This window comes from Manis pentadactyla, chromosome 15 (assembly GCF_030020395.1).
Source record: "Manis pentadactyla isolate mManPen7 chromosome 15, mManPen7.hap1, whole genome shotgun sequence".
Lineage (NCBI taxonomy): Eukaryota > Metazoa > Chordata > Mammalia > Pholidota > Manidae > Manis > Manis pentadactyla.
The window spans coordinates 58,571,451-58,595,894 of NC_080033.1; the positions used below are offsets into that span (position 1 = coordinate 58,571,451).

At 44.9% G+C, this 24,444-nt stretch overlaps 1 protein-coding gene across 6 annotated transcripts in view; it reads left to right on the forward strand.

The window, feature by feature from the left end:
- The window catches only part of ZFHX3 (zinc finger homeobox 3), a 235,847-nt gene that overhangs the window by 195,461 nt on the left and 15,942 nt on the right, over positions 1-24,444 (forward strand). For all 6 annotated transcript variants that reach the window (XR_005027249.2, XM_036897929.2, XM_036897933.2 and 3 more), the window contains 3 exons: positions 13,399-13,532; positions 13,678-13,878; positions 24,013-24,115. Coding sequence is in view for 5 of the 6 variants with exons in the window: in XM_036897929.2 (XP_036753824.2) it covers positions 13,399-13,532; positions 13,678-13,878; positions 24,013-24,115 (438 nt within the window). In the remaining variant the exon portion in view is untranslated. The remainder of the gene's footprint in view (positions 1-13,398; positions 13,533-13,677; positions 13,879-24,012; positions 24,116-24,444) is intronic.

The window sequence follows — 24,444 nt, forward strand, 5'->3', positions numbered from 1 at the left end:
TTGCCATCGTTTTCTGTGTCCATCAAGACATGGAAAGAGTTGGGCAGCGCTGCTTTATACATATTTCATTTGATCCTCACCCTCCCTCCTCCCACTATTTTTCAGATAAATAAACTGACCCCAGGAGAGCTGGTACAAGTTGCCAGAAGACATACAGATGGACTTAGATTTGCATGCTGGCTGTACCACTAACTCTAACTGAGGGCAGAGCCCCAGCTCTTGCCAGTATGCTGTGCCATCTCTGCACAATGGGACTTTTTCAGTGGAATCATCTGCTCTAGTTTCCATCTCTGTTCTGAGTATAGACTCTTGCACAGGGGTCGCACTAATGTGACAGCCACCTCTGTGTTCAAGATGATTGGGGTTGTCAGCCATGAATAGGCCTCACAGTGAGTCAGCATCATGCACAGTCTGAAGGCAGGTTGGTGAAGTGGGAAGCGCTCTCCTGATTTGGGGTTAGGAAGCCCACCAGTTAGCAGATGACCGTGGCCTCCTGGAGCCTTGGTGTCTCATCTGTAAAACCGGGACCAGTGTCACACACCAGCCCCCAGCCTGGGTTCCATGATGGCAGGTACTGGCACATACACAAGCCTTTGGTAAACACTTTGGGGCCCCATTTACTCAAGGCACATGTAAAGCACTCTTGTGGGCCAAGAGAGGATACAGGAAGGTTCTTTCAAGCCAAGCCTCTGCCCTAATGCACAGACGTTTCTACCATCCAACTCGGTGCTTTTTCTCTTTTGAAATGTGAAAGTGATCTCTTGTTCTCTTGCAGCAATGTGGATTTGAAAGTGTGTGTTCTAGATTGAAGAGCCCCCAGTGTCAGCAGCTGAACAATAATTAATGCAATGATTATCCAATCACCCATTAATTGCTATAAATTAAGCGATATACAATTAATGTGATGCTTTATCACCAATAATTAGGGGGAAAAAATGGAACTCTTGGCAAAGAATCATAGCAAAATGGTTATTTAAATCCTGTAACCGCCATGGTTTCCAGCCACAGAGCAGTAAGCTGGGTCTAGTTAAGCTAATTTGAGACAAGATGACTGGGTGGGGGTGGAGGGGTACTGGTGCTTTAAAAGACAAACAAAGAAAAAAAGATGGGGCAGTAGCTCAACTTAACATGACAGTGTGATCATGCTTCAGAAGTCGCTGACGGCCATGTTTATAGTTTCATAAAATTTTGAGTTAGAATTGTAGTTTGAGTGTTGTTTTTCCAGGGGAATGGCCTGAAGGGATTTTATTTTATTAATTTTTTTAAATCCATGATGCTCACCTAACACAGAGCAATTAGTGCAGTGGAGCGTCCCTGATTTGAATCTGTGGAAGATTGCTGTTAGAGGAGGTATTAATGGGCTGGCAAGGGCTGGGCAACTGTTAGGGAAAGAGTGTTTATGGAATACGGTGCTGGCAGGCATGATTTCAATCGGATTTGACATGTTTAACATAAATGTGTAGTGTATGGCTGTTGCATATGAATAATTCCTACAGACCCACAGCCTTTCTAATTACTGAGTCTGAATAAAAGCAGGTCAGGCACACCCTGGTGGAGGTCCAGTGCCAGCCCTCCCCCTGTTCTCCCTGTTCACAGCTTTGTATAAATAGGGATGCCATTGTATGGGGAACTTAGTGCCTGAAATGTAATCTGTGACATAGAATGGAAAGGGACTAAAGAAATCCTTTTTCTGTTTTAATTGAGTCTATTAAGACAAAATGAGGTATGTGCTGAGAGGAAGCAATATTTGTTAGGAAAATCACAGGGCTACTAGGAGTCAGAAGCCCAGGGCTCGAGGCCTGATTCTGCTACAAAGATTGGCTGCATGACCTCAGGTCTCTGGGCCTCAGTTTCAAAATCTGTAAAATGACAGGATTGAACTAAATGGGTTCTTGCAGTTCTGGAACTCGTTAAAAATGTAAATGGAGGAGGGACGGTTGTACAGTAGTGTAGAATCTTGGAGAATATTAATTTCTAAAGTCAGGATTCAGGAGACTGCCAAGGGTTTCCCCTCCGACTGGTTGAGGCAGCATAGACCCAGAACGTGGATAAAGAGTTCAGATAGGTCCCCGCAGGCTTCTCCCGTGGTTGGACAGTACAGAGCCGCCTTACTTGCTGGGGCATCAGAGGACCACGTGCTGTCACGTAGACCTGTGCTGCAGGGACACATCGCACTGTTGTCAGACCCCCATGCGATGGGGATGTTAAAGGAGGAGTCCCTGGAGACTCAGTGGGTGCCTCTGAGTGGCTGCCTACGTCCCAAGCCTGTTGTTGTCTAGAAACCAAGCTCTTTACCACCACCCTGCCAACACAGCAGTCATTCTGTCCTAACTCTGTGTCCTGGTACTCGGTTCCCCAGAGTAGATGTGTCTGTGCAGCTGGGTGCGTGTGAGGGAATGCTGGGAGCCCGCTTACATGGCCTCTTTGTGGTTCACAGTCTTGCCAGCAGAAGTCGTTTGGGGTTTTACATCTTCACACACGGGTGGGAACTGTGGGGCTGTGTTAGCTTTTCCAGAGTCTGCTGTTCCCCTCCCCCACCTCCACTCCCCCCTCCTTTTTTTTCCAGGCCACTTTCAGGATAACTTGGCTGCTTCAAGTCACTGCAGGCAGAATTCCGTCTCACAATTGAAAACAAACCATTTGAACTATTTTTATGTTGGCCAGCAAAAATAGATATAGGGTGTGGTGTATATCTGGTCTCACCTGAATTTCAGTAATTCAGAGGTCTTGGCTTTGGGAATTTATACTGTAGGACATGAGAGAGAGAGACCACGCCAACTGAGCAAGTATCTTCTGTCCAGGTATCTAAGGCGGATACAGGGAAAGCAAAAAAAAAGAACTCACTGTTTAGAAAGGATGTCATTGTGATCACATAACTAAGGTACAGTGCAATGAGAATTATCCAAGTATAAATAAAAGGCAGGGAAAATACAGATTAAAAAGCAATCCTTTCCATCACTATAGAAAATACCTTATACATTTGCCTTTTATTCTTGCAAAGAATCTTTGCACATTAATCTTCCTTACTTTGTTTCCATTCCTGAATTTTGTACCAAATGACGAAGCACCTTTGTTTTTAGAATCATGATCATGATTTTTAAAACAATGCCCCAGTGCCTTTCTCATGGGATATCAGAGCACTTTAATTAGACTTTCATATTCTTCCTGGGTCCAGTATTATCTCTACTTTGCAAACTAGAGAGCTCATACTCGCAGATGGGCCATTCCTGCGGGTCAGCTTTGTAGTCGAACCCCAATTTGCCTTCTGGGTCAGAGATATAGTCCCCAGATTATAAAGCTAAAGAACACCTCCCTCAGTAGCTTTCTCTTACAATATGAAGATTGGAGGAGACTTGAAAATTTTACATTTTTCTAGTTGTCAGACAGAATTAGCTCTTTATGTTTGGGGCTATGTGACATTCATTCATTTTTGTGCACTTTTTTTTTAATAAGACTTTTTTTTTTTAAAGAGCTGTTGATGTTTACAACAAAATTGAGAGGGAGGTAGAGAGATTTACCATGTGCCCTCTGCCCCCATGCATGCATAGCTTCCCCCATTAGCAGCATCACTCTCCATAATGGTAGTTCTTTTTTAACCAGTGATGACCCTATTTCGACACATCATAATTACCCAAAAATCCATAGTTTACCTAAAGATTCACTCTTAGTGTTATACATTCTGTGTGTTTCAACAAATATGTAATGACATTCATCCATCATTACAGAATCAGTGTTGTCACTCCCCTAAGAATTTTCTGTGTTCTGCCTTGCCCCCCGCCAACCCCACATTTCATTCATTTCTTTAATCTGCAGCACCTAGTAAGCGCTTAATACTGTTTCAGTGTTTTAGTTGGTAAAACAGCATGACCGTAAACATTCTCAATACAAGTTATTCTCTGGCTGCTTTTTAGACATCAAACCCATGGATTGGCAGGATTGTTCCTTGTTAATACATGGAAAGGCAAATTCAGGGGTCTGTGCTTGTCTTTGAAACCAGGCCCCTCCCCTCTCATATGACTATGGCTGTATGGCTACACATGGACCCCCTCCACATACTTCTAAAAATGAAACCATAGCAAAAAATGTTTGACTCTCACTTGAGGCCGGTTTTATATGCCGCATCTCTTGCCAGCCACACGGAACCGCTGTGAGTAGATACTGTTACTCCGTTGACGGATGAGAAAACCAAAAGCTCCATGTAGTGGACTGCAGTGCTGAGGTCTCACAGCTGGGCTCTGAACCACGGTGTGGCGGGCCCTGCCCACCCCGTGCTCTGTTACCCAGCAGGGGGCCTCATCCCTGTGTACAGGGAACTTGGCCATAGGAAGAGAGTGCATGGAAAACATCAGTTGTGGACGTGTCCCTGCAGGTGCGCCAGAACCCGGGCCCCTTCACACAGGTGTTTGTCTAGGCCTCCGAGGTGCTGTGAGTGAACTTAGTGTGGGGACTGCAAGGCTCCTGAGAGAAACATTGGTGTAAATACTGCCCAGGGTGGAGTTGCCCCCTCTCTCTACTGTACAAAATACACATTTCCAGTCTTCCTGATACTTTAAACCTACATGAGAAAGTGGACGATCATTCCCATTTTTCAGCCTCAGAGGGGACCTGAGCGATGTCTGTCTTCCCCACATGCAGGTTCACACACTCTCCTCTTGAACCTGGACAAGCAAAAAAGAAGCCCTTGGTGGACGATGGAGAAAGCTGATGCAAAAGGGTGCTGAGCAGTTCAGTTCAGAGCTCTTGGTGTCTGTCACCTTGCTGGGCCCAGATTTTATGTGTTTATTTTCACAAGTTCACTTTTTCTTTTAAAATTTAGTAAGTGTCTTAGTGAGATGGATTTGGAATATAGAAAAAAACTGGAAGAGCGTTGTTATATTCCAGTCTCTGGGAGTCTGTGCTGCTGTGCTGGGGCTCCAGGACCCCAGCTAACCTGATATTTGAGTCAGTGGGACCGGGGGAGCCTCTGTTAATCACCTCTGACCTGCCTCCTGAATGACCCACATCACCGTCTTGTTTGGACCCACATGTTGCCCCTCTGGACTTTTTCCCTGCCTTAGTTCAAGGGTCTCTAAGGCCCTTCCACTCTGGTTTTCTCCAAGTCCGTGGTCATCACCATTCTGTAATTAAGCCAGAGTACCTCCTGCCTGGGCCACCGTCCTCCCAGGACACTGTGACCGTGGGTGCAGTTAGTGCCTATGCACAGCTCAGGAGGCTCTGCCAGGGGGAGACAGGACGCTGCGGGGGAGCTGACACGAGGCCAAAGGCAGGCAGGCTGGCTCAGTACCTGCAGCAGGGAGTCAGGTCTTGGCCCTCAGGTCCCCAGCTCCTGACACAAGCCAGGCTCGTGGTGGCAGCCCAGTGTCTACAAGTTACTAAATAGACCCACAGCTGATGCTGGTCTACATGAGGTGGTGGCTGGCGCCGCGCCTCTGACTGGTGGTTCGTTCACAAACCTCACACAGAAAGAGCAAGGTATCTTGAAACTGAATTGTAGGACGGCCTTTGGGGAGCTCAAATCAGTGTAGTTAAGCAGTTTTACACATATTTCAACAAGGAATTAGTGGAACCGATTGATGCTCAGCCTCTGACAGGGAGCTGAGCACCATTTCCTCCCAAAGTACAGAACAAGCAGCCTCTCCCAGTTAGCATGGGCCCACCATTCCGCCGTGAGGCTGCTTACTGGGAAAGCAGAGGTCCCCACCCCGGCGTGCCACCCCCCACCCCCCGACAGATTGCTGACTTGTGCACACAGATGCCGGTGTGGATCTCGGCATCCTTCCCAGGGCCGAAGCAGAGGGGCCCTTGGCCTGCAGGTGTGCAGAACAGGGAAGCCCGCCCTGAAGAGAATGCTTCCTCCTCCTGCAAAGGGGCAGGAGCCGTGGGTATTTGCCCTCTTTTCACAGAGGGTCTCCAGGGCATGGGGAAAGAATGAGACACCCATAAGCAAGGCCGCCTGTCTGTTCTGGATTATACTGCTAACAGAAAACGTGGAGGTTATTCCCTCTGAATTTCTGGCTTTGAAAATGAGCCTGCGTTTGTTTCAGAGTGATCGTGTTCCCTGAGGGAGAGCCATATTTAATCTTTCACCTTTGGCCTGAGGGGGAAAACATCTAGCTTTGAGACCATGCCTGGCTTTCGTATGTGATAAGAGGCTCTTGTCGGAAGAGTCCTCCGAAAGTGGACTGGCAGATCTGCCCATGCCTGCTGGGCCCCCTTATCTAATTTCTAGTCCGACCGCAGAGCAGTATGGTTCCTACCAATTACAGAAAGACTTGTCTCTGACAGCGATTCTCAAACTGTGGTCCCTGGGCCATGAGCATCACCTGGAAAATTATCAGAACTGCACATTCTTTGAATCAGACCCGTTCTAGGGCATGGGGCCTGTGGTCTGTATTTCAGCAAGCTTTCCAGGGGATTTCTGACTCACACCTGGGTTTGAGAACCTTGGGGATGTGATGTCGGTGATATGCATGAGGTTTCAAGACCTATTTCTCCTTTAACTGGATGGCAAGTCCTGAGCCCCTGTTGGGTGAGAGAGGTACTGAGTTTTCCTAAAAGATAGAAAAGCCCCTGGAGGGGGCATAAGTCCTGAGTCTTGGCAGATGTAAACCCTGGTTGTAGGATTGGCAGTGGGAAAAAGCTTTGGTCAGAAAGACAGGATCACAATGAACAGTGACTTGAAGGCCTAGAAATCTTGATATAAGCATTGGTAAAAAAGTAACACCTGGGTAGGGGGACATGGGACCTCTGTACTACTCTTGCAACCTCCTATGAATCTACAATTATTTCAAATTAAAAGCGAAACAATAATAACACCTAAGAGCTTCTGGGTTTTCAAAGTGCTGGTCTATCTAGTACATTTATTTGGCTTGGAGGAGAAAAATAATCAGCTGTTCCCTAACTACTAGTCACACCCTTCAGTTGTGTTATTCAAGTTTTCCTTGAAATCCTTTATAGAAACAAAGTCATCTGATAAGTTGATGAGATCTGGATGCCCTGCCCTACCTACGTAGGCATATTCTGCTTTGTGAGTAGGGGCTTGAACTTCCCTAAAATGCTTTCCTGAACATGGTGTCCATGAGCAGCACCGCTCACCGTTACTAAGAAGGAGACTGCTCTGAATAGAAGGGTCCTTCACCTCTCCACTGAGCTGGACTTGAAACAGACTCCACACTTTTGGGCGGGGAAGGGAGAAACCCCAACTTAGTTTTACCTGGGGCACAAAGACCCCCCTCTGCTCAGTGTACCAGTGCCTGCCTCTCCTTCACACAAGTTCTTCTCGGTTCCTCTTTGAAACAATCTTAAGTGCTTGGCTGGAGGCAGAATGAGGCCATGCATGTTTAAAGACCACGTTGGCAGTAAGGCAGACCCTTTAAAGGAACTGTTGTTCTCTGTATTAGGGGAAGAAGAGAATTGAGCCCAATCTCTGGCCACTTACCAAGTGCAGTAGCTCCACAGGAAATGCAAATACGAAACCCTAGCCTGTCTTCTGAGGAAAGAATCACAAACAAATGCAAGAGAGCTCCGCTTTCAATGACAGTGTGAAGATCACAAAGTCCAGGAGCACAGGTTCCTCTAGGGGAACATTGCATTTTTGCTGTCTAGTGGGAGCGTGAGTAGCGGAGGGAGTCGGGCTATGGAAAGAGCACACTGCACCTTGCGTTTCATTGTAATTATGAGCTGAATGACTACTTTCAGATCTGGGGAAGCATCTGGGTCTGGTGTGCAAAGGTAGTTATCCCAGCTCAAACACTGAGTGTGGAGTTGTGTGAATCTTTTTCCTCTGGTCAATGGAGATGGATAAAAGATTGCTGTAAATTTCTGGGGCAGGTGGCAAGCTGGTTTACGGAACACAAGGCGATGAGAACCTCTGGCTTACGGAAAGCAGCATGAATTAATAATCATTTAATTGGCTCCTCCATTATGTTGCTGGTTTGGGAGATGGAAGTTTAGATGGAGGGGCTGTCAGTGATACTTTAGCTAAGAGTCTGATGGTTGAGAAGTGGGGGTGGTGGCTGCCTTTGGCCTCTCCACAAGGAGTAAAGGTCAGGCAGCATCCCAGGCCCTCCCTGGGCTCACCTTGGGCCCCTGAAAGGAAGAGGATCGGCACTTTGGTGAGTACCACTCCAAACGCCACTCCGCCACAAAGAGAGGAAATGCAGAAGAAACTTCCCAGCAACACGAACAGCTCAATGCGTTCCCAGAGGGAAGTCTCTGGCCGGAGGGAGGCTGGCCTGCAGCACAGAATATCCACCTTGCCAAGAGTCCCGTTGGTGTGTTGAGTGATGACAAGATGAATTTTTCTCATGAAACATAGAAATAAATTCTGCCAATACTTTGGTTTCTTGGAGGGCAAGTCAATGTCTTGGCTGATGATTAGAGGAAGCCAGAAACTGGGTACCTTCAGGTTCTGCTGCTACTTCATTTCCAATTTTTCTTCAGGTATCTCTTTTGTAAGGCAGCAACTCCCTGCCTTACCTGGCTTCCGAGTCAGCCGGACCACGTCACCAGGTGAGAAATGAGGCACCTGTTTGCATTAGGTGCCCTGGAAGTCTGTGTGGTATTGCGAGTTTTATCTCTTAAGTTTTCTGTGGCCAGAATTACAGTGATTTAGATTTTAATTTGTTTGTGAGGATTAGAATTGAGTGAGAATTTTGTTCTAGGAAGAGTGGTTTTATCAGGTGAAGTTACAGGGGTGTGTTTTATAAGCCCCCTAAATTATACCTCTTCTTTGAAGTAAGTTACTACCTACATGAAGCTTTAGTAGGCTTGTCCTAACTATTTTACGTGCTTAGAACATAATAAAACCATTTTCTTGAAAACTGCAAACAAAACTTGCATGAGTTCTGATGGACTCTCTTCCCTACTGCCTCTAATTAGTATGACAACACGGGTAACCTTTTACATAATTGTTTTGAGAGATTAAATTCTTCTCAGAAAAACACATTAAAAACAAAGGATATCTGGAAATTGATATCTCCATGTATAAATGATTTTCTTTTCCCCCCTAAGAAAACCCTCCTTTGACTTCTGTGTTTCCCTTTGAAATGAAACTCTTGTGCCTAGAAGGTAGGAGAACCCACGAGAATAAAATGGAGAGCCACGTGTCAGATCTGTCTTCTCAGTGTTTGTCCTTGTCAGCTGTAGTGGCCAACCCATCGCAGCTGCAGGGGGAAATGGTGACTTTCAGCTAAAAGCCGACTTTGAATTTTCTGCACTCCATACCAAGGACATACCAGTCTTTTTTTTTGGTCTCATCATTGAGTCTGGGAGGACAGCTATAACTCCTAACAAAATGAACAAGTGCTTTTTCACTCTTAGAAAGTTTGTGGTACAAGGAATCCACAGCTCGCATCCTGCCAGGTTGTGGTAGGGGTTTGACCTGGTGTTTTGTTTTCACAGTATCTTATTTGTCTAGCTTTGTGGAGGATGTAACCTATACTTCGTGCGCTCACATGATTGCTTGCCATGTTTTTACCCCCTGTCAAGCACTGAGAGCCTAGCACATAGCCTGCAGAAGATGTGTTGAGATTTAACACGTCTTTTCACATAACATAGCTGCCAAAGTGAGAAAAATTACTTTAACCAGCAAAGTAAAAAATACCACCTGATGTTTTACACAGTGTGGATCCAAATATCAACTTTTTCATGGACAGTTGAGTTTAAATGCTCAAGTATTTAATTGTGATACTAAAAATATGTGTAATTACAAGACACACTTAGAAAATGGTCTATGATGCCATCACCTAAATACAACAATAATTTTCTTCTAGTCTTTTTCTAATTCTGTTTTTCACATAGCTGAATCATGGAATAATGCATTTTATCTTTGTCTTCCCCTGATTAACATTCTCAAGGACTTTTCCATATTGCTTCATGGCTGTCATTTTTGACATCTTCTAATACCCAACAGAGTGGCTGTACCGTTGTTTACTTAACCATGCCCTGTTGTAAGAGATCTAGATTGTTTCCAGATTCATTCTGTCACTAATGTAAAAACCACTACAGGTAGTAATAACCCTTCAAGTGGTTTGGCTTTTTGTTGCCAATATAAACCAAAGATTCCAGGCACTGTTTAAACTATGGTTTGTCTCTCGGGCACATCTATTTCCATTTCACTGCTATGATGTCATAGTGGCCTTAATGTGACCAGTAATAATTGATTCTTTAACTTATGTTTTCTAGACTATGACATCTCCCCTAGAATTTAAGTTGAAGTTCAGAACATTCTTCAAAGCAGGAAACCACAGTGCTCGCTCGCTCTCTCGGTATTCCTACAACCTCATTTACTTATGCCTACAATGTATGCTAGTGACAACTGAGACAGAAATTGATTTTGAGACTCTGGTGCTTTTGAAGATGTTCAGAGAGAAGCTTGAGAAAACCTCAGACTGTCTGTGGCCTGTAGTAAAGCCTCATCCAGCATACGGATGGAGAACTTGTACAACTGTTTGCCCATTTATAGAAACTGTTAGACTTTGCTGCCTTGTCTGGATAGGGATTGACATTTTTATGTCTGGGGTCAAACTAGGAGGGGTCTGTCAACCTAGTTAACCTAACTCATAGGAGCCTTCCCCACATCACCCAGGGAAACACAGTGGGATTGTAACTCAGTTTTAAAAGAGTCTGTTATGAGAATGCCATAGTTTTATCTTTAGAGAAGGAACAAGTGAGCTGTGGGTGGCTGGTGTCCACTTCTAGACAAATCTGATCAAATAAAAATGCAGGTTGTTTGTGGGGAGAAGGGAGGTGAGCCCTAGAAGTTTTTACAGTGGTGGTGCAGCATTTCGAATTATAGCAGGGCTGTTTGTGTTCCTGGGGCGAAAGAGGAATGAGTCAGCAAGGGATGATTTTATTTTTTAAAACACTTTATAAGGACTGCTCAGCTCAAGCTCACAAAGGAAGCTTTAGAATTCCAGAGCAGTTTGACAGTTTGAGAGAGAGGGAAAAAAAAGGGCAATAAAAGTCCCCCTCTCCATACAGCGGGAAAGAATAGTGGCTTCTGAAACCAGAATTCTCACCTCTGCAACCTCGTCACAATTCATCATGTGCTCGGCATTGAAGGAAGAGGATGGACTCTTTGGTCCTATGAGGAAGCTGATGCGGCACCAGGTTGCGCTGTGCTTGCTTTGCAGCTCCGAGTGGGTGAGAGGAGTTGGGTGGTCTCAGCCTCAGAGCGCACGCATTCACACTGCCGGCAGCTGCACGGCTGGCAGTCCTTCCAGAGGGGGCGAGCGGGCAGGTTGAGGGTGTCTACAAGGTAGTGTCATGGTCTTGTAAAAGCAAGTGTTGTTTTAGGTCAGGCAGACCAACAGAAAGACAGGGACGAGTGGTTGGATGGGTGTTTGGAATCAGTCCGTGTCTTGGTTTGTGTCTAGTGGAAGGAGGAGCAGATAGCGGCTCTTTCCAAACTGTAAGTCATGAGCCTAACCTAATACCTCCAGGCTGGAGGTGGAAATAGGGAAGGTGAAGAGATGGCTATAAAAAATAAAGACCTAAAGTATCATCTAGTGTGTCTCCCCCCGATCTTTAGAAAGCATCTGAGGATTTAATGTATAGAAGATAACCAGCATGCAAAAATGAAAGATGATGGAGAATAAGGAACCTATTGGGGGCTTGGGCAGCTTAAGTCCCTGAAACATTAATTAAAGATTCCTGTCGTGGGAGTGTTCAGGCAGGGGGGCCCATCACACTGTGAGGTCTAAAGCCCATGACACAAGGTTCTTCGGGATCAGGTCTGCAGGGAGCCAGGAGACGGGAAGTGGGCCATGGGGGAACCGGTCTAGAATGTTACAGCACCTAGTTAATCAGCAGCCAGTCCATCACATTAAATATCCAGCCGTCATGTATTACCTTTCATGTGAAAATGAATAACTCCCATTAAGAGCAAAATGGGTTTGAAGTCGATTCGAGACAGATTAAAGTACGGTTATGAATGTGTGTGTTGGGAGGAGGAGGGGTCTGTGTGTAAAATGCTTGTCCTTGTACTTTTTAAATAATAGATGTCCTACAAACTTATGTAGACCAGGTTACCGAGATACTGGGGTTTAAGGGTCACGAGATGTGCATTCTGGGAAGAGCATCAACTTCCTGGAATATTTCCTGCATATAGCAATTTTTTTTTTCAAGATTATTTTGTGGTCTTATGATTTTAATGAATAAAATTGATTTTCTAAAATTGTTTAATAAAGCATATGCCTGTAATGATAGCATCTTGGTATCCACGTCAACAAATTTCAAAGCTGAGTAAAGGGGAAGCATATGCTAGGTAAGAAGACTGGGTGAGACAGAAAGCAGTTTGACCAAAGCGTAAAAAAGAAGGCTTGCTAAACCAGTGGCTTCAATGCCAAGTCAAATTATTTTTCAACGAGGGCAGAGTGTTTATTTTCTCAGAATTTTAGCAAAATTCTGAAAAATGAAGTTCCATATCCAAAGCATGTGAGGCGCCAACTCTCGATACTGACCGGGTTTTCGAATGACCCAGTCCAGCCGTGCTGGGATCTGTGCTTGCGCTGGAGGCGCCCTGCTTATCCTGGTTACCCTTCAGCCAGCTGTTTCCTCATCCAAGTCTTCCAGTTGCTGTCCATGCTGCAAAGAACTCCTTCCACCAACACTCCATACCCACTGTTTTTGACCTAAGCCTCCCATGACCATTAATATTTTGGGTTTTGGTGGACTGGGGTATGGAGGGCACAGTCTGGGCAAGCAGACAGCAAACTGTCCCTCTTGCCCCACCCCCACCGCCATCTGTATAAACTCCTGTGCCTGGAGCATTGGCTCGATTTCTAACTTGGATTCACACTCCGTTCTATTCCTCCCTGAAAGCAATTTATTGAACCCAAGCTTGATTTTTTTGTGCCACGTATTTGTATGCAAATACCCATGTGAGCCTGTCTCAGGTCACGTTTACCATGTGTGCTGTGCTGTGGTTCTAAGAGCTGGGCCAGTGAAGTTGGGAACACGTAGTTCACTACATCTACGAAAGCAGAGTGTGTCTGAGTCTCAGGTTGACTGGTGATTGGTGAAGCAGTTGGCCAGACTCCCCCCACCCTCCCTCAGCCCTGCTGCCCCCTGCAAGCCAGCGGACTGTGTCTTGACTGGGGGAGGTCAGAATAAACTGAATTTAGCATAGGGTAACTCAGAGCCTTTTAGTCCATTTCTTTATCTTTTTTCCCCTAGTGTTCAGTTGTTAAAAGTAGTGGCAGAAATTCATGGGGAAAATAGAGATACTTGCTTCTTCTCCAGTGTGCTTGATAAATCTGGGCGCTTGTCATACTTGCATTTCAGTGTTTCAAGAAAATCAAGTGCTATAAATGACTGTTGATTTTCACCCAATGCAAACCCTCTGGGAGCTAGCCTGGTCAGGCTGCTGTATTGTGTCTTCTGTCTTTTCTTCAGCATCGTCCAGCCAAGCAGAGAAGGAGCTCACAGATTCTCCAGCCACCTCAAAACGCATCTCCTTCCCCAGTAGCTCAGAATCTCCTCTCCCTTCGAAGCGACCAAAAACAGCCGAGGAGACCAAAGCAGAGCAGGTGAGGCCAGAATGGGCTCTGCAGGTGGGGGGGAGCGTTTCAGAAACCAGTGGGAATGAACTCTGGGGCGGGCGGGCCTGGGGCAGGCACAGCTGCTGGGGGGAACTGGAGATTCAGCTGGTGGGGTGGCTTGTGTTCCCCGCAGATGTACCAGTGTCCCTACTGCAAGTACAGCAATGCTGACGTCAACCGGCTGCGGGTGCATGCCATGACACAGCACTCCGTGCAGCCCATGCTTCGCTGCCCCCTGTGCCAGGACATGCTCAACAACAAGATCCACCTCCAGCTGCACCTCACCCACCTCCACAGCGTGGCACCCGACTGCGTGGAGAAACTCATTATGACGGTAAGGCAGCCAGGAGCCAGGACCCTGTGGCTTTTCTTTCCCCAGGGGTCAAGGTGGTGTGATGGCACAGACAAGATACTGTGTTGCTGAGTGACAAAGCCAGTGTAGAGTTGGCACAGGTCCAAATGGTCCTTGTTCTGTGATCTCTGTTTCACTGTACCTGTCTTGGACTTGGCACGACTGTGACCCGAAGGGCTAACCCTCACCTTACCCTGCTCTCTCCCCGCAGGACACAAGGCCTAGGCTTGCTAACTATTTATAGGGAGAAATTGTTATGCACATCCTCCAGACCTTTAATGAGCAGATCATGTTCTAATTTGCTTGTAGTCTCATTTCGTCCTCACAACATCCCTATTTCAAGAAGAGAACAAGTCTGACCTGTTTATGTTAAGGGCTTAGGAAGCTGTGGCCCAGAAAAGTTAACTTTAGGTCACTTGTAAGTGGCAGAGTTGAGATGAATCCATGTTTCCCATCCCTAGCCGTGTAGCCCTGTAATGTGGGAGTTTCTCAAGGGGATAATTGTATTCTCAAAAGAGGCAAATGCTCCGTTGGATAGCACGTATTGATTCTTGGGCCAGGCTGTGCATTTTGAATATGATGTTGCTACACCTGCAGGTTTTGAAAGCATGGCTCCAAGTGGCCACTGTAAGCGTGGCCCAAAAGGTTAGCATAAGACTTAAACCTAATTCTCAAAATACTCAAGATGATACTAATGTTCTGCTTTCTCTCTGTGCTGGGGCTGCTGTGCAAACCTTTTTCTGATCATTAGAGGAAAACCACCAAAGAGAATTATTCTCACTTCTAACTTATTTCAACAGTGGAATAATAAGAAGTTAATTCGATTGCCTTTTCCTGTGAAGATTCCCAGAGAGGTAGTCTGTTCAGAATTCCACGTTATCACGTGCAGGTCACAGACGTCTAACCTCTAGGCATTTCCCACTCCATTTGGTTATGCAAAGTTAATGAATAACATTGTAAGTGACGTTTAGTCATAAGGAACGTGTAATTGATGATGCATCAAAAGAACTTTAGCAGCCAACGGGAAACTCAGGGGTGACCTAGGACGAGTTTCATTTTGGAGGTCTTTCAAGTATAAATTCACACAGGGGCATTTTCCAGTAGACTTGCGAGCATTGTTGAAATATTTTCTGAGTGGAAACCTTCTGTGAATGGGTGGGCTTCTGTGTTACAGGTTTCCTTGGCATCCTCACCAGCCTTGGAAATAACAAGGGGGTTTTCTCAGGCCTCATCGCACTTCCCTTGATGGCCTAGAACCATGGGAGCCTGAAGGAACAGAAAAAGATAGGAGGAGGGAAGCATTTTGCATTCTTAATGACATTTTTCTTTGCTCAGATGATTGTTTTTTCTGTTTAATATAAATCTGGTCTAGGAAGTGTGAGCCTATTGTAATCTGTATGCCTGGTTTACATTAGACAGAAAGTTTCATTTATACATCCCTAGGGACTAGAGTATAAATTATGCTTTAAATATCCATTGTTTGTTATACTTTTATAACAGCAATAGGAAGTTACATTCCAAGTAGTGAGTCTGGCAGTCATTATGAATCTTCTTCATTTACCAACACCATCTTCAAGGGCAGAAGGTCACTGCTGTGTTTGCATGGGTACCAATCCTTAAGATATTTCCGAGTGTTGCCTACCAACTAGCACCTCCTCAAGCACTGATTCTCAGCCTTTCTGGAGACTCTGATGAAAACAATCCAGTAGCCTTGTTGGGTTCTTTTATACACACTAAAATTTGACAGCTATTGTTAAGACTGCCATCAAGTACTCTGCTTACACAAAATTGTATGTACAGTGCCAGGGAGCATAAGGATACCCTAAGATTCATCCATGGAGCCAGGTTAATAAACCTGGTTCTAGAAGAATGCCTGACATGGTAATTCTACAGGAGAAACATGTTCTCTGAATGGGCTGTGCTTGGCACCTTGTACACACAAACCCCAGTGCACCTCATTTTCCACAATAGACAATGGGGATGGATGTTTTCTAGACATTTCTGAAAAGTGTGCAAATTGTGGGAAATGTGCTAATTATAGAAAGTCGGTTTGCTAGCAACAAGAGAAAGTTTATGGATTCAGAAATAAAGTTGAAAGTTGTGGGAAATGTAACCATACATATCTTTACTTAAAGATATATGTAATGGTGACCTGGTACTCTCTCTTTGCCTGAGAAGATGGAGTTATTGCATGGCTGTCAGTATTGAATTGTTTTTTGAAGTCATGAGGATGGTTTGCGTTAGGCTAAATGAAGCATCCTTTAGCCCAGTAGCCTTGATCCTTTAGGGCAGCAGGAAAAGAACAGCAACCAGGGTTAAGAGGGGAATCTGTGGCCATACCTCAGAGTGAACCCAGAATCCTGTTTGAGGACTGGACTGCTGATCATGGTCTCTGCCTTGACAAATCAAAGCAGCTGCCAGTGTCCTTCCCCTGAAAAGTTTGGTGCTAAAACAAAATTTGCAATTGTTTTACATCTAAGTGATTGTAATGAACCTGTGGTTAAGATAGGTCCCTGGTGGCTATTTCACTGTAATTTTATTAGAAAATTGGCTATTGGAAAGTATTGGTTAGGCTTTCCGGCTGTATATCTCTGTTCCTGGGCAACTGGAGCAAGAAACTCTGAAAACAGAATAATGAGAAATGCCCCTCAAATCAGAGCTCCATTTCTAAACCAAAGGACTGGCCAGCACACAGTCACATGTCCTCCAAGAGGAGAAAGTTACATCTGCCTGGTTCCTGAGAGGCTGGGGTGAATGGCAGTGAGAAGTTTCCTTTCTTGCCAAATGGTTTGACGGAGTTAGCTGCCACTGGCTGCAGAATGGGAAAACCTGGCAAAATCCCCAAATAGACAATTCCGGGCAGAGATGGGGTGTGTCCAGGGTATCTAAAGCTATAAATTCTGATAAATACTTTTTTTTGCTGTCTGGGTTCAAGGTCTCAGGATCTGGCTTGAATTGGGTTTCAGTCCCTCAAAAAGTAAATTCCACCCTGATAAATGGAAATAGATTACTTTCTACACAATGTCTTTCCGTTCAGTTGTAAATGGAGAGTGTTTTGAGGAGGCTTCATTTAATAATACCTTATCAGACAGCTTTCAGGAACCTGCAGTGTCTAATATGTCTGTTGCTATGGTAACAGCTGCTTGCTTATGCTCTGCATCTCATATCTACGTCTTCCATTGGCCCCCTTCTTTTTACCGATGAAGGGGCTTGAAAAATATTCTCCACTGGGAACAATTGCAGCTCTGGCCCTGCACTGTGGAAGCCGCACCTCCAGCACTTCATTCCGCTTGGCCTGTTGGAAACACATCTCCGAAGGTGTCTTAACGCACATCGTACAAGGAGGGAATCTCTAAAGCTGAAGGGTGATGAGACAGCCAAGTGCCCCTCCAGACCTGACCGCGTAGCCTGCCCCCAGTGTCAGTTCCACCAAACTTCACCTATTTACAACGAAATGAGCTTTCACATGGGTGGTGGGGCTGTTGGAGCTGCTGCTCTGTGCTCTCGTTGTCTCCACTCTTTGGGGGAACGAGGGTTGAGGGCCTAAGGGCCGTGTTTCTGGCCCCTAAACGAGAATGGGAAAGACAACCTACCGTGTATTTCAATACTGTTGCATTATTCTAATTGATCACTGCCCTTCTAAGTGACAGGACACACCACTGGCATCCTGGAGCACTAATATGGGGTATTGTCTTTGTTCCTCCATCACCTGACAAAATATGACCTCGCAGTGGAGATGGGAATTGGCTCCTGAGCAGCCCAGGGACACCTTTTTCCGTAGCCCTTCATCATTTCTCCCTTTGGTAGTTCTCAATTATTCTTTATTTTTGTACATGCCCAGACTTCCCTTATGTGCTCCTGGCCCTGCACCGCCTGTAGTTTTCGCTCCATCTTTGTAGGAGCAATAGTTTGTCTCTCTGTGCGTGTTGTGCTCCTCTGCATCCCTGAGTCTCCGGGACAGGCCGGCTGCCTTTGCCCCACTACTCTGGGGTGTCAGGTGGCCTGGGGCTTTTGCACCCTCCTGGGTACTACTCTCTCACTTTGTCTCCATCTCAGAGGAAGGTAATGAAAATAATCGGGCTTCATTAATTCCAAGCCCTGTGAGATGATAGCCATTTGGAGCCTGTTTGCCAATTAGATGGTCTAAATTAGAAGTGACCTTGGTCTACTGCCACTGCTTGCCTCTGAGTCTAATGAAGCTTTTCTCTCCAATTCATTCTCCTTTTCAGCTCCTTTCTCCCTCTCTCACTGTATGCACGTGCACGCGTGTGTGCGTGCATGTGTGTGTGTGTATGTGTGTGTGTGTGTGTGTTAGCTGTTTGTGTGCCTCCTCTTCCAACCCACCTCCTTTTTCAGTCTGTCATTCTTAGTTTTTAAAATCTGGCTCAGGGCACAGAACCAGATTTTAGCAGAACGGTTCTGGTTCAGAAATGTCTGTTTCTAGCTCACATGAATGTTAACATGGCCCTGTGGACTTTCTTCACGGATTTTAATTTTGAAAAAAAAAAAGGGTAGACAGCCACAAAGAAGACATTTTAGAAAGGAAACAAAACAAAGAAACAAGGCCTTCTAGACTCGTGGTCCAGTGGCACATTTGGAAGGTAGCAGAGGAGGGGGGAAGAAACCCGGAAGCTCTGCTGCCAAGAAGTGGCCTGGTGTGCGGGCTGCAGAAGCCCAGAGAACCCAGTGGCTGTCTCAGTACAAGAGAGGAAGTGAGGCGCTGGCCCCTGACCGGAGCTGTTGGCGTAGACACACCACTGGCTAGAATGCTCAGCTCCAAAACAGTTGGGCTTTAACTTCATGCTTTCATTTTTTGAGCAGATCCAGCACCTCACTCACAGGATTCAAGACTAGCCAGGTCTACGCCAGGAAGGTCTTTGTCTGAGGCTTTCTCTCTTTTTTCCCTCCATCCGAGGTTCTTCATTCCATTAATTTTTCACTGAAAAGGGAGGGATTGGAGCCTTCCTTGGAAACCTAGGTTTTGGCAAATCTGTACTTTCATTTGGAATAGTGAACCTTCCAGAAAGACACCCTACTTAGTTGAGCAATGCCAAGGTTATGAAGATGAGGGTCTCAGAGAAACTACGTTCAATACTTTTTCCAAGAAAATATCTTTGCTTTCCAGCAGTTGGTTGCATTGACTTATCTCAGACAGGGTGACCTTGAGAGGTGGATTTGTATGAATAATCCCATAAGAATTTAGCAAAGACTATCCATTGGCTGCTCAGAATGTTGTATTTGACCATCCCATATCCATGACCTGGAGAAAGAACGGAGTGGGGAGGGCTCCTTACAATTCTAGAATTCACATCAGTGGCCATTCCTAAATGTCATAATGGGGACCAGACCCACATCTAAGCCTCTGGGTTTTATAAGGTATGTCCTGGGGTTTTAAGGTTCCCCTCGCCTCATAGAAACTTGAAAGGCAGTAAATCATAATTCAAAATAATGATAAACCAAACAAGAGGTAGGAACTAGTATTTGTGAACTCATGTCTTCTAGGAGTTCAAGGGTAGTTAACTCGAGTCCATGGATTTCCCTGTAGGGAGCCTGTAATTTCCTGAAGTCATCTGCAATAGTGTGTGTGTCAAAAGTATTTTTTTAGGCATTTACAACTTTCATCGGATTTTCTGAGTAGTTGATTTCTGAAAGGTTAACAATTCTGGATTGTGAGCTTCTCGGGCATGGGGACCTTGTCTTTCTCTCTCCTAAGCTTGCAGTGCGGACGCCCTGTGTGATGTTTAGTGGATAATGGCCAAATGAATGAAAAAGCAGAGGCACTCGAGGCCCTTCCTTTTCAACAACTATGTTGTTGTGGAATTGTGTAAGCTTCAGATTTTTAGTATCATTCTGGAACTCTTCTTTTCCTGTCATTATATATGAAAATTGCTTAAACTTGAAGAATTTCAGCATCAGAGCAGAACTCTGTATTTCTCTTGTTATATGTGAGGCCTGTTGGCTTGTTAGGAAGATGTTAGAGCTGCCGTTTGTTTTCAGTCTTTCAGCAGCTCAGCTCTGAGGATGATGGGCTTCTTCCAATATTCCAAGCCAGCTTGGCTCAGGAGGGAGGGAGGGACCCCTGTGGTCAGTATCTAGAAGATTACCATGGAACTGCCCTTTGGCCAGGTGGCCAAATTGGAGAGACCCATATTCCAGGGAAGTAATGGCTCTAATGAATTGAATTTTCATACCAGAAAATTGTTTTACTTTTGGTTAAAAGTCTATTTTAATAGTCCCAGGTCTCTTCTGTACATCAGTGAGTAGAATGTGGGTTACGTAATATAAAATGTAGTCAATGTCAAGGTGATTCATAAAATACAGATGACAAAGTGAAACTGTTAAAAAAAATAGTGTCTCTAGTGTCTAAAGAAATACTTTTGGAAATATTTGGAAATAATTTGTGCATATGTATATTCAATTGGCACAAATAAATGAGGGCTTTTTTTTTTACTACTCACATAGTAGTAGACTTTTAACCAAAATTGCTACAAAAATATCTCTGGTATTTAAGCAACGTGAAAAGGGGAATCCCAATGACAAAGAAACCTTGCATTATAAATTTATTAAGAAGTGCCTATCATTTAACTGAATATGGGAAAAATTAGGATGGGAAAAATTCTTACTAGTATTTCAAAAAGACTTGGTAAAACTGAAAGCTCTGAAGATGTAGTGCTAGTTGGATGGGAGATGTTGAGGAAGGAAAAAATAGGAAAGTAATGGGGGCTGAAGGAGCCACTATCCAATAAGGGGCTTATATTCACAATATGTAAAGAATTATTACAATCCAATAATAAAAAAGATTTTTTAATTTAAAAAAAAAGTAGTCAATGTTTATAGTTATACAAATTATTAGAAGGGTCAATCTGCATGGATGGTATAGTGAATGTAGAAAACGTAGGTGTTGAAACCAATGTGTACTGTCATCTGGCCAAACCTAAAACTCTGTTTGGCCTTTGAATCTGTGAATGGAGTGGGATAGCAGGCAGAGGGAGAGGAGAGGGAAGGGTGAGAGAGTGAGTGTGTGCATGGTGTGTGTGCGCATGGTGTGTGTGTGTGCATGCACACATTGTCTTTGCAGGGGAGCTGGCTGGGAGAGCCATTTATTTGAGGGCCTCTGAGGTTCGGGCACATGTGGATGGCTCTGGTTCTGCTGTGGCCTGGCTTCGTCCTCTCACCTACGTGCTTCAATGCTCCTGGCAAAGCGGGAGGACTTTCCACAATGGCACTCAGCAGAGTTGAGTGATTGCCTGTCACACAGACTTTGAACTGCCCATCAGAGACTGTGACTGGGGCGGTCTGAACCTTCCACACGGCTTGGTAACCAGATAGGCCTGGAAAACAAGGTGGGTGCCAAGGCAGGTGTTGAAGGAACTCTGCCTTTGCCAACTCTCCTGTTCCTCAGTGAGCAGAACTGCTCAGTGAGCTGACAGGACTCTGTTCATGGCTCTTCATGAAAAAAAGCATGCAAATTTTGAATGAAAATCTTCAGAAGCTGGTAGGACAGGTAGGAATGGACACAGGCAGCAGAACATTAGCATCTGAGAGTTACTGTGGGGCCTTCCGGGATCCTGTGCAGGAAAGAGGCTCTGTTCAGACACACATGCAGGTAAATCCCACCAGAATTTCTAGATCCTTAGGATTCCCTTTAGGGATCTTCCTCTGCCTCCTGGGAATACCTTGCCCATTAAAATTTTACACACCAAATCTTTTTTCCCCCAGAGACACGTTGGGTATACTTAGATGAGAAGATGCGAGTAGATGAAAGTAATTACTTAAACACATATGGGGCAAGACTTACAGGTTTGGAGGCCCAGATTAAGATGCAGAGGAGCACGTGAGGTTGATGATGATATTTCGGGGAGAGTTAATTGATGGAAGGTGAACGCAGACAAAGAAACGCCGCTTACTGCCTTCGTGAATCCCAATCAGGAATTATGATTAAAGTCGCAGCGCGACAACAGAGGGCTGATGAATTGGTGTCTTTTTTTTTCTCTTTTTTGCCGTCATTCACACTTGATTGACTTCAACCTTTCAAGTGCAAAAGTCTCTCTTTTCCATTATTATTCATAGCCATCTGAGTTTTTCTAATTAAAGTGTATGAAAACAATTACTGATCCGTCGTACCGAGTCTGTTAGAGGGGATGTCTGCCTTACTGTAATGCGTATAAAAAGCCCACAGTTTTCTATAATGATGTGCAGCTGAGGTGTTAGATAATTTTATTCTTTTTTACTCTGTAGGGTTTTTTTTTTATTTCTCATGATTCATTTTTCATAATTCCTAAAGATCCCAGGAAAGGACTGGTCCTGCAGCTACAACCGTGCAAGGACGTGGGGGGGAGTCTTTTTTCCTTTCCCTTTCTCTCTCTCTCTTGCCCCCAACCTCGTGCTCCCCCTCAGCTGAGGACTATAAATTAATCGGTGACCTTTCACTTCTTGGATTCCCGCTGGACTCCCAACCACCCTGGTCAGAAATGCTTTCTATTAAAAAGAAAATAGACGGAATGAGTTTGGCAATCTCTGCGCCATTCCTAACGATTCATCAACAGCTAGCCTTAGCCAGCTGCCAGCGAGCTGTGTGTGAGGGTACAGATGTCTGCGAGCAGAAATTCTATGTCACACGCATTCACCTGCCATGCACCTGCTCTTTGGAAACATGGGGCTTCTCAGAACACTTTTCCATAGTGCCTGTTGCTTAATTTTTACACCTATTGGCATCTAGGTTGCTGAAATTATTCTAATACCCTAAGTGTACTGAGGAGTTTTGGTGTGTATGGGGACAGTTGTCTGGGTTTTCTCTAGGACCGGAGCCTATCTGTGATGATGGTGAACATGCCAGCAGCTATTTTGATCAAGGCCAGGGTCTTCAAACCATGAAAAATTAATAGTAATTCACTTAAAATATTTTCAACAGTAATCGAGGTGTTCCAGTCTTTGCAACAACAAGTAAAGATATCACAGTTGTGTTTAATGGGAAAATAATGCTTCCAGGTGGGGCTGGGTGCCATGTAGAAAGGTTAGTGGTGACTGTAGTGTCTGTTCCTATTACCTCAAGATAGTTCATTTCTCAGGCTGTCCGCAAACAGGAGATGATTCTAAGTCATCTGGAGTATCATTGCCAAGTACCTTTCCACCCTGTAGCAGGCAAAGAGACACTGCTTCTTTGTAAATGAAGAAACTCCCATTATTGCACTGGATATTGAGGGCTGCTTGTCACATTAACATAGAGCAAATGATAAGTTGGACAAGCTTCTGGTCAGATAGTAGGGAGGCCTGGAGAAACGTTTGAGGATCTTACCTAAAACTTTAACTCTTGTGATCCAGGCTAATTATGGAATTGTTGTCTTAGGCAACAATAACCATGGTCAGGGTGGGGCTGCCCCATTGTAGAATGCCGTGTGGGATGTCCTCTGTGGCTGGGACACTGGCCGGAGGTTCCCTCTGATACTGTGCCACTCAGGAAGTCTCCAGAAGAAATCTAGGCCAAAGTGATTCATAAGAAATGCTCATGTGCACTTGATCTCAGCTTGTAAAGGGTTACAAAATATTGTTTCCTGGAAAATCTGCCAATGCTTCTGCGTGTCCTTAGCCTTCCCTTTGTTCTCTCCTCTTCTTACCCTTTCCTTTGCTCCTGTTCCCCGCCTCTTCTTGCCTGAATACATTTTGAAAACAGTACTACAATGCTCCCTGCTTCAAGATTACAGTGTACTTTACTAGGTATGATTTAATTAGGGCCCTTATTATGTTTTCAGCAGCTTAAGGTGGGCCTTTCAACTTATCTACCTAATTGGTTGCACAAGAAGTTTCACAGCCCATGACAAAACATTGTCAGTGATCAAAGTCAAAATTCTGCATAAAGGAAAAATATTAATAATAAGATTATTCTTCAAGTGTGCACTGCTAATTATGTCCAGAATGTAACCGTAGAAACACTTTTGACTGATGTGAGCTTTGTCTAATAAACATGAATCTTCAGTGAGCTATGAAAAGTGACACGTCCTGCTTTCCACTGGCGAAGGCTAATTTTGCTTATTAAATAATTTTTACACATTTGCCTTATTTTATGTCTCTTTCCTCTGCATTTTGACTCTCGTCCTTCCTCTGGCTCTTGCTTCTCAGGTGACCACCCCTGAGATGGTGATGCCCAGCAGCATGTTCCTCCCAGCAGTGGCTCCAGATCGAGATGGGAGCTCCAGTTTGGAGGAGGCAGGAAAGCAGCCTGGTTAGTGTCATTATTCTTGACCCTTGGGAATGGGAACAAAATGAGACCTTGGGTAGAATTTTCAGAGAGCAAGAGGTGCCAAGAGCCCTCTGCAGCCCTCCTGAGCTGAAGGTGACTGATTGAGGGGCAGTGCTGTCATCTGCCCTGTACTCGGGTTGTCATGTATGTGTGTACTTATTCATATGGTTTACAGCAAGAGAAAATCAGGTGAGAAAACCAGTGGGGTTTGGGGGGATATACGTCCCCTTAGATTATATATTTAGGGAGTGACTAACCGGAGACTCAGTCAATACAGCCACGGCTCCCTGTCCTAAGCCATTAAACATCCA